Consider the following 10,457-nt stretch of genomic DNA (forward strand, 5'->3'; position numbering starts at 1 on the left):
TTTATCCACATTATCCTCAAAAGGAGAATAAAAATATACACAGATCAGTTTTAAACTTTATCTCTGGCAGCTACCTGGGCCAACATTTATTCACAGAAAATCAATAGGAAAAAAAATTGTACTCAGGATGTTCCTCTCTCAAAACCTCGTCTCACTCTCCTGTAAACCATTTCTCATTTAATTTTCTTTGAAAATTCTTGATCATTTATACACAAAATAAATCAACGTCAGTCAAACATGGCATTTTACAATTTCATTTTATGAAGCTCCTGGTTGGCCTGAACTGGGGCTTATACAGTATCTGGCTAACAAGCAAATGAGATCAGGCAAAAATTGTAGGACAGTAAATAGTCAAATCATCGGCATTTATACATCAGTGAAAGTCAGGGCAGTGAAGCTCAGCCTTGGCTGCCACAGCTCACTTAAAGCAATTTTAAAATCATGTTTGGATACAACAGGAATTACTGAAATGTTCATTCACATCTTTATAGACACTTTCATCCAGAAGGATCCATGTGGATGTTACAGACAGAGCTGGGCCAAACCATGCCACGCGAGCAGGGGGGAGGAAACCCAGGCAAGTATTAGCCAAAATGGCAGTATGTGACCTTCTAGCTGGGACCACAGATTTCTTAGCACCACTAACTGCCTTCCCTGGCTTCTCCCCACAGCACCCCCATGCAGAAGGGTAGCAGGCAATCACAGGGCAAATAGCCAATGCACCATGGCTTCTTAGCCTGACTGACCCTGGATGAGAGATGTGTGCGGGGCAGTGAGCAGAGCAGAGGGAAAGACCATTCCCAGGGATGGGGTGGGTTTCCCATGGAGCCTTGGTGTCTGTTGGGTTTGTGGGGATTCCCTTTGAAACCTCAATGTCTTTTGGGGTTGCTGGCTGCATCCCTCCTTTCCCCATTACATTATGCTGCAAACCTCCCTCATTGGTGTTTCTGAAGTACTTTCCCCCTCCCATGTGTTACCCCAGAGAAGGCGAGCATCAGGGCCAGGCTGTTTGGTGTCAGATTAGCCATGAAAGCACAGGATATTGTTCCTTTAAGTAGCAGAAGTGGATGGTTGGTATTCGGGGGCTCTTGGAGGGAACACTCATGTGGGAAACGTTTGCAGGTCACTGGATGGTACCACTGTATCAGCAAAATGCAGTGGTGAGGACAAATTGGGATTTTGGCGATTTGCTCCTTAAGACAGAGGTGCAGAATCTCCACATTTGGGTCTTTCCCTCCTTCTTTAATTTTGCCATACATCGATATGTGATGTGAAATGTGATGTGATGTGAAACATGAAATAGCATTGTTTCTTTATCTGTTTGGAAGCTGCAACCTGTGTCTGATATTAAAAGAGAATCACCATTACATTTAAGGGAATTAACTTCTGTAATTCTCCATTCACAAAAGAGTTTCTCAGCCTGTTTTCGATTTCAATGTAAAGGCTTCCTTTAGGCTCTCCAGTGCCTGTTCTTTGGTTATTTCACCCCAGACCTCAGGGAGATCGGCAGGGAGAGCATCAAACTCCTCAGCAAACTGGTGATTGAATTCCTTGAAAACAAACTTCCAGTAATCGGAAGCTGTGATGCTGGGATCTGGCTGGATATGCCAGTCTGGAAAAAATTTGCGATAATCTTTATAAGGATGAAACTCCCCTTTTGTCTCCGAACATCTGAATGTTTTATTTGAAGCCACAGAAGAGGAGCATATATCAGAGACAAGTACTCTTGTTTTATTCCACCGATATGCCCCTAATCCTTCAGGTCGGTGCACTGAAGCAAAATGCTCGTCATGCGCAGGAGCTCCTGCTTCACAGGGGACTTTACAGAATGGACACTGCTTCCCACAGCCAAACACTCGCTTGAAGATTTCATCCTGGGGCTTCACTGCAAGTTTTGAGAGTTTTGACAGAATTTCCATATTTTCAAAAGTGGATAAAACTTGTTTTTCCAGGTCAGGAATAAACTGTTCTATAAAAGCTGAAAATTGGTCTGCACTTGCTGTGTTTTTAGACAGTATCACTTCTAAGCTATCCCTGGGAATGACTAGATCCTGCTGCAGCTTTTCACACAAGTTGTCTAAAAAGGCAGAGACTGTCTTAGTCTTCTCACCTTTGGAGTATTTCAGAACATGGCTGAGTTTATTAATTATTGGGGAGAAAATCCTTTTCTCCAAATCTCCCAATCTTGCCTTCTCTTTGTAGAGCATTAACAAGTGTCTCTGTATCCGGGTTTTGATAAAATCTACATAATTCCTTGTGTATTGCACATAAGTGTTAAAGTCATTTTCTTCCATTTTCTTTGCTTCAGAACAAAGAATTGGAAAAAACTCCGGGCGCTGTACTCAACAGACCGTTCACTGCTGAGAATGTCATCCACGATTTCTGTCCCAAGTCTCTTGTTCACATAGTCCACCAGGGCAGGTCTCAGACACTGATCACAGAAATTCCAGGCCCTGTCCTGACACTCATCCTTCTCTAAGTACAGAGCTTTGAACGTGGAGAGATACTGAGGTTTCAGTTTCCCCAGATGCTGCAGAGGATCATTTTCTTCAATGAATTCTTCATGCATCGTCTGAAATGCACGAGCTGCATCCCCCAAAATGTGAAGCTTCAGGTCAACTGCAAAACAGGCGGTGGTGTGAAGGTTTTGAACATCAGCCTGCTGAAGCCACTCGTTAATCATCCGCAACAACTCTCTGCAATAAGTTTCATCATAATCTGCTTTGCCATTTACTTTTCCATCAGTGTAACTATTGCACTCTTCTATTAAGGATTTAGCTAAAGCCTCTGTTTTATGCCAGCATTCCTGTGTCAAGAATTCTTTCACACCTGATATTGATAGTGGGTAACCTCTGAACACTTTTAAGTGTAAGTATTCCTTTTTCATTTTGAAATTTTGTGTTTTATAAGCACACAAGCTTTTGGCATCCTGTAACATCTTCCAGACTGCACTGCCCCTGTCCGCTAGGTCTCTTCTCAGCTGGAACTCCACATCTTCAAATATGTTGCGTCTCTGTAAAGGAATGAGTGATAATTCTGACAATGTTTCTCTCCACATGTTCTCCAATTCCTTCTCCAGTTCATCATTATTTAATTTGCAGTTGCTTTTCCTGCAATGGTTCAGAAGCCCATCCACTTTCTCTTCAATTTTTCTCTTGTACTCTGACAGGACAGAGTCTGTTTTGTGTTGGCCTTTTTTAATATGAATCGCTTCTTGCCACTTGCTGAATGAATAACTCTCCAGTTCATTCCTGAGACTATTGGCACTTCTTCTAAAATCTTCTTTGTACTTTTCTATCAGGTGCAGATTTGCTGCTCCACTTTCAAAATACTGTTGTAAATGATTCACAATCTTCTCTGCTTCTTGCCTCAGTTTTTCCTGTGCCTCACTCTTTAGTCTGATTGAAAGATTAGGGTCTAGTTTATCTGGTGGCTGATTTTGGATGAAAGTTTCCTTTTCAGATACCCAGAAATGTATCTCCTTCCGAAAACCCCATTCCCACTCTGCATACTTCACAGACAGCTGGTTATAGGCTTCATCAACAAGGCTGTTTCTAAAGCAGAAAATGAAGTTCTCATGTTTTACAGCATTCCACAGGCTCCTCACCCATTCAAGAAATTGGGGAATGTCATTGGGAGTTCTCTCTTGTGAACAATCTTTCAGAAATTCAAACAAATATTTCTTTAATTCATAAACCTTTTGACTGTATCCCAAATTCACTGGAGCCATGGGGGAGAGTCCGTGCCACAAAGCAGGAATGTACCAATTGTGTTTTTCCAGATCATAATCCATAATATCAGAAAAATTCATCTCCTTGCATTTCTTTTCCATGTTTGCTGCAGCTTTGGTCATTTCATTCAGCTGTTCCAGGAGGTGTTTCCTGTCCCTCATGTTTTGTTCATGTGCAGACACGTCACTGACATTCTGATGCACAAACTGGCAGTTGGTTTTTTTCCCAATTTTCTCCATTCTGAGAAATGCATGGACCACAATTTGCAGAACATCTTTCATTTCAGTGGCATTCTCCATGGCCATGTTAACGATGGTGATGTCACTCAGTCCAATCACCAGGGTGGCCAGCTCATTGTCATGTTGATAACTATCCTCCAGCTTGGCCAGTTCGGGGGCTTTCAAGCCTTCTGTGTCTATCACCAGGATGAAATCACAGCCCAGTTCCTGCTGAAAGTTCCCTGCCACTTTAATGAGTAACATGAAGGCTCCCCGTGTGCATCAGCCACTGCTCGCTGCAAACTGCAGGCCGAACATGGTGTTGAGGAGGGTGGATTTCCCAGTGCTCTGTACTCCCAGCACCGTCAGAACCAGCATTCTGTACTTTCCCCCCAGCTTGGCATCAAGCTGACTCAGAACATCTGTTACCCACTGCAGTGGGATGTTGGAAATGTCTCCATCAATGATCTCCATGGGAAACCCTTTCAGCATGAGGTCAGCTGCTATGCTTGGGAGATGGGTGAATTGCCTTTGGCTTTCTGCCATTTTACCTTCTTTAACCATTGAGCATTCCGCTTCATAAAACTGCCCCAACTCACGCATGAAATGCTGCACTCCTAAGGAACTGGCAGAGATTAATTTGTCTAACTCTGCAAACATTTTGGGGTCATCTTTTGAGTTTTTGCATTTCTCTTTATATTGATCCCATAGTTTAGAAAGATTCTCCCTAGCAATGGGATCCAGGCCAAACTTCATCCATTTCAGGAAGTAATGTTTCTCCCTGTGATGTAGGTGTTCTATTCCAGTAATAAATGTAATCAAACCATCAGTAAGGTCATGTTTATTCTGCTGAGCACATAAATCCATTAATATCTTTTTCAGCTGAGATTTATAGTTCTCCAGTGGGGTGTCTCCTTGCTTTCTCATTCGGCACAGCTCTTTATCCACTTCAGCCAAGTTTCTCCATGTCTCCCCTTGGAGTCTCAGCTTTTCCCTCTTGTACTTTGCCACATCTTTGATTTGTGCAGTGATTTCCTTTGCGTATGTGTTTGCGGTCTGACATTCCTTGTTATCCTCATCTACCTGGATGCCTAATTGACGTGCTGTCTCAGCCATGGCTTCTATACTCACTCTCTTGGGAGAAGATTTCATTATGGCTGCTATTGCAGACTGCAGAACTTTTACAAATTGTGCCTTATTTGTGGTACCTCCTTTCCACAGCACATGTGACTTGTTCAGTTTCAGCATCGAGGCTAACTTTTTCAGGAATTCCAGCGTTTGCTTGGCTTTCCCAGCCTGATTATTGAAGATGAAGTAGTATTTAGTGGCTGATCCCTGCAGAGATGATAACAGCGTGTATTCTCTCTCACTGATGCTCTCCGTTAATATGAACACTGCTGAGGAGACCTCTGTTAAAAAGCTAAACTGCAGCCAGTGCAACTCAATGTCTCCCCGCAGGTTTGCAACCACAACAGGCTCTGGGAAAAGATCCAGATTCTCCCTCCCAGCAGGGAAATACCAGGAAATCTCGAGCAGCCCACCTGCGATTTCCCGAGGGATGTTCCCAGACTCCATGTCTCGATGGATGAAGAAATCCTGGTGCTGCTGGGAGGGGCTGAGAACCTCATTGAAGAGGTGGGACTTGGAGAAGCTGCAGCTCCCCATCCGCACAAAGGAAATGGTTGGCATTGACGTGAGCACCAGGCTCTCCTCTCTGAACCCTCTACTCTCTGCCAGGGAGTGCGGCCTCCACTTCCTCACCATGTCCCTCATGGCCCACAGCAGTAGGGTGCACTTGGGGGTGTCGAGGGCAGGTAGCAGCAGAGGGAGAGCAAACTGGCACATGGACATTTTGGACAGGATCTCCTGCTGTAGGAAACTGTCTGAGGAAAGCAGAATGGCACAGAGAACATCAAGGGTGTGCAGGGAATCACTGGTGTCTGTGTCACTGAGAAAAGTAAAATCTTCAGGAATATCCAGCTCCTCTTTGTCCATAGTTAGTGTTTGATCAGTGGGTACCCTGTGCTCAAGGCTTGTGTTTCTTGACATCCCATTCAGAGCCATGAGCTTCCTGAGGAAATGCCAAGGTAAATCTCCTGTTGTCTGAGGAGGGCAGTTCTTTAGACTTTCTCGTGTGATTTCCAGGACATCTCTCAGCTTTAGTTTCCTGCTTCTGTATTTCTCCTTTTCTAACTTTGACTCGATGTAATGAAGGGCTTTTGGTCTCTCTGCAGAAAGGTAATACAACATAAACACTTTGATAAACTGAAAATGTTTTCAGGTAGAACTCTTACTTTGGTATTAGGGCCATAATGTGAAGGGATTGCAATTATTAAACAAAAATCGTGGAGGTCTGCATGCTCCTTGTGAGTGACAACCACATAGCGGGGTCATGTAGCTGGAGTACTGAAGCACCATTTATCTGGTGCAACCTTCACAGATTTGACCCAACTGTCACACTCTCAGTCATCCTAACTGAAATGCCACACTTATGGCGAGCTCCGGAAATTCTGTCAGACAGGTCATGTATTCAACTAGAAATGTGGTTTCGGTTGGCCTAAAATTATTGCAATTTTGATATGAGAGGTTTCAGCCATTCATAAAATGGCCAGAGAAGAAGGAGGAGGTGGTGCTGCTGTTCCCTCCCCCAGTCCTCCCATAACATGTAGCCCAGTGGATGTGGGAAAGCCAAGTTTGAAATCCTGCTCTGAAACAGGTCCCAAATTAACTTTTCTGAGTCACCAAAAATTTCAAAATATTTCAGATTTGGTTTGACGCAAACTAAATATTGTTTTTTAATGTTTGTTTTTTTTTGGAACCACCACCAAACCAAACAAACAATTATTCATCCAGCTCTGCTCAGTTGCAATGCAGGCAATCCTTCAGGCAATGCATAAATTCTTCCTCCTTTCCACCTCCCTTGTTTACTACTTCACCTGATGGTGTTCTTGTCACCACTTTTCTTCTCAGTACATCACACTGGGGCAGGAAGTGAGGATGAATATGCAGTCAGCTTACTGGCCCACACTAGCAGCATATTCTACCCAGGAGACAGATCCGCAAATGTTACAAAGGCTGAATGATGACTAGAAATTGTAGCAACCAGCATGGAACTTAGAGGGAGGGTCGTAAGTTGCAGGAGGGAAGAGTATGGAGAAAGCACCAGCAGGTCAGTCTGTGTGCACATGGCTCGAATGCTAAGCTCCAAGTGCTGCAGCTCTGTAAATAGTTGCTTGAACAAAGGGCTGGCTTAGTTTAATAAGACTGGATCCTCACAGAGGAAAAGATTGATGGATGATATTGAAGCAAATTGAGAACAAACAGACAAAGGCGTATAATTTAAATAACACCAATATTCTGAACACTAGAGGTGTAGAAGCATTAGATGACAAAGTCTGTGAGTACGCTGTTCGAACATTATGCCAAGATGACCAGGCTCATATTTGGTGATGAGGATAGAGCCATTGCAAAAACATGTAAGATGGAGTATTTAGGAAGAAAGGCGAAGATCATTTAAATATGTGCCTATAGAATTCAGTACCATGGCTTCAGAGAGATCTTTCTCATACATGAGCGAGAAGATGCTATAGAGAAGATTGAACCAAGCAATTCCCCTGGGCTGGACCCCATCTGTGACCATGAGCTAAAGCACTTTGGGAAGAAGGCTAGAGCCAGGTTGTTGGACATCAGAAATTACTCAAGCATAAAAAAGGAAGGTACCTAAATTGATGGAAATCACCAGTTACTGTTTCTCTGAAATCCGGCAAGGATCCCTCTTTTCCAGGCAGCTATTGGCTTATATCTTTAACCAGTCTCCTTTGCAATATAATGGAAAGAACAGTACAGTCAAGGCTTCTATGGTGGCTTCTAAAAGAAGGAAAGGTAGAACCTACCCAAATGGCTTATGGGCCTTTGCACTCAATGACAGACTTGCTGGTGGCCTTCTGGCAGCCTCTTAGCAATGGCTTCCAGAAAAAGCCACCGCAGTCATCAACAGGAGTCTGTTTTAAACTCAGTGCAACATTTAATGGAGTCTGGCGTAATAGGCAGTGAGATGGGAGTTTGGTAAAATGCACCTCTGGATAAGAGGTTTCCTACCATACAGGAAAAAAACCCACTAAGATTAAGTTATACTCCTTCAAAGACAACGAGGCCAGGATTTCTTCAGGGCTCAGTATTAAGTCCTGTTGTTTTTTTGCTGCTCTCCTCTGGTCTGTCAGACTACCTGAAATGATTTGAATACACCTATGCAGACGATGTTGCACTTCATACCATGGGTCTTGAAAAAGATCTATGGAGAATGGATTGAATGAGGACTTAGAAATCGTAACTACATGGGCAACGCAACATAAATTCAAGCTCAATCCAGCAAAAACAAAGTCCACCTACTTTCCATAATTATAGGAGGTTCAACTACAGTCCAATCTTCACACTGGCTGGAGTAGGTATTGCTGTTGAGAAAAATCTGCTATACCTTAGAGTGACATTGACACTGTACTCATGTTTGGACCACAGGTCAAAAAGTTGGCAGCCAAAGCAAAGAAGAGATAGGCTCTTCTATAATGTATTGCAGGTACCAACTGGGGTTCACATGTTTGAACACTGAAAACAACATGCTGCTCAATATCTCATCCAATACTTGAATAACTCTTACCTGTCTGGTCACACAGTGCTCTCAGTAACCTTGCCAAGATCAATGTTGTGCAGTCATCTGCAATTCACACACTAACTGGAGGTGTAAGATCCACTCCAACAGCAATTTGTAAAAAGAGTTTTTGATGTTCAACCACTTGAGAATCATAGAGAAGAATAGCTATTTTGGTATGGAAATTATCTCATTCCCTATCTGAATGTCATCACTGTTCAGGTCTGTTCAGAAACTGGAAAACCAAATTAAGGCTGAAAAGATCCTCTTGTTTCCAGAAGTGCACAAAGGCTACTGGAGAAACAGAAACACTTGATGATGCTATGAGGGTAGAGTGTGTGAAGCAACATGTACACCCACTAATCCCTCCACATGAATCTATTTACTTTAATAAATCTCTCTCCCTTTGGGAACCTTGCTCAAAGGAACATACGGAGTTGGCCACCCTAAAGAAAATTGTAGAAAAGCCCATTGAACAGTATCAGTCACAAGGCAAACAGATTCATGGGTACACTGATGGTTCATCAAATAAATCCTTTAAGAATGGTGGCTGTGGATGAAGAATGTCTTCATCCAGGACCCTCGTGGAGAACATACTCATGGCACCACAAGAAATAAACAGAGCAGAAATAGAGGCCAGTGTTGTGATCTTTGTTGACAGGTGTCGATCCTCAGTTCCTTTAGAAGAAACCAGAATGCTCTCATCAATGCAATGCATAAAGAGGTTTGGAGGATCAGAGAGAGAGGCAATAAATTAACTTTGGAATGGATTCTATCACATGTTGACATATACGGGAGTGAGATAGCTGATAACTGTCCAAAACTGGAAGATCGGAAATTCATGAAAAAACTCGTACAGATACAGACAGACATCATCTTCCTTTCCAAATGCAGACAGATGGACATCATACCAAAAGGACTGAAGGTAAAAAATCCATTACAATCTATATACCACACAGACTATGCTGACAGCTTGTGCCACACGCTCTCAAAGAAACTGTGGAAGCACCTGATCAACATCCTCTACAGCAAACAGGGAAAGATTAAGAATGAGCTCTCAAAACTGGATACTCTCATAAAAAAACAATCCTCCACACAAACTTCCTCGTGGCTGGAATTTACAAAAACTAGACAAGCCATTTACAACACACACTTTGCTTGTCTACAAAAGAAAAAAGACACTAAACTATCTAAACTACTCCATGCCACAAGGGGCCACAGCAATGGTTCCCTTAACCCACCCGGCAATATTGTTAATCTATCCAATTATACTCTTAGGACAGATTCTTCTGCTGGCCTATCTCGGGGCCTCTCCTTCTGCCCCTCCACCCCCACGAACATGATACAGTTCTGCGGTGACCTAGAATCCTATTTTCGACGTCTCCGACTCAAGGAATATTTCCAACACACCTCTGAACAACATACTAATCCACAGAGACCTTCCTACCAACACTACAAAAAGAAGGATTCTAGGTGGACTCCTCCTGAAGGTCGAAACAACAGACTGGACTTCTACATAGAGTGCTTCCGCCGATGTGCATGGGCTGAAATTGTTGAAAAGCAGCATCACTTGCCCCATAACCTCAGCCGTGCAGAACACAATGCCATCCACAGACTCAGAAATAACTCTGACATCATAATCAAAAAGGCTGACAAAGGAGGTGCTGTTGTCATCATGAATAGGTCAGAATATGAACAAGAAGCTGCCCGGCAGCTCTCTAATACCACTTTCTACAAGCCATTACCCTCTGATCCCACTGAGAGTTACCAAAAGAAACTACACCATTTGCTCAAGAAACTCCCTGAAAAAGCACAAGAACAAATCCGCACAGACACACCCCTGGAACCCCAACCAGGGGTATT

At 43.2% G+C, this 10,457-nt stretch overlaps 1 protein-coding gene across 1 annotated transcript; it reads right to left on the reverse strand.

Annotated features, from left to right (window-relative positions):
* Positions 1 to 1,415: 1,415 nt before the first annotated feature.
* On the reverse strand, positions 1,416 to 5,959 carry LOC125637859 (up-regulator of cell proliferation-like). Its single transcript, XM_048852898.2, is given in 2 exon segments — positions 1,416 to 2,300; positions 2,303 to 5,959. Coding segments are annotated over 2 exon segments (4,527 nt in total). The 5' UTR covers positions 5,945 to 5,959.
* Between the last annotated feature and the right edge of the window lie 4,498 nt (positions 5,960 to 10,457).

The sequence above is a fragment of the Caretta caretta genome, chromosome 6, assembly GCF_965140235.1.
Source record: "Caretta caretta isolate rCarCar2 chromosome 6, rCarCar1.hap1, whole genome shotgun sequence".
In the NCBI taxonomy this organism is placed as follows: domain Eukaryota; kingdom Metazoa; phylum Chordata; order Testudines; family Cheloniidae; genus Caretta; species Caretta caretta.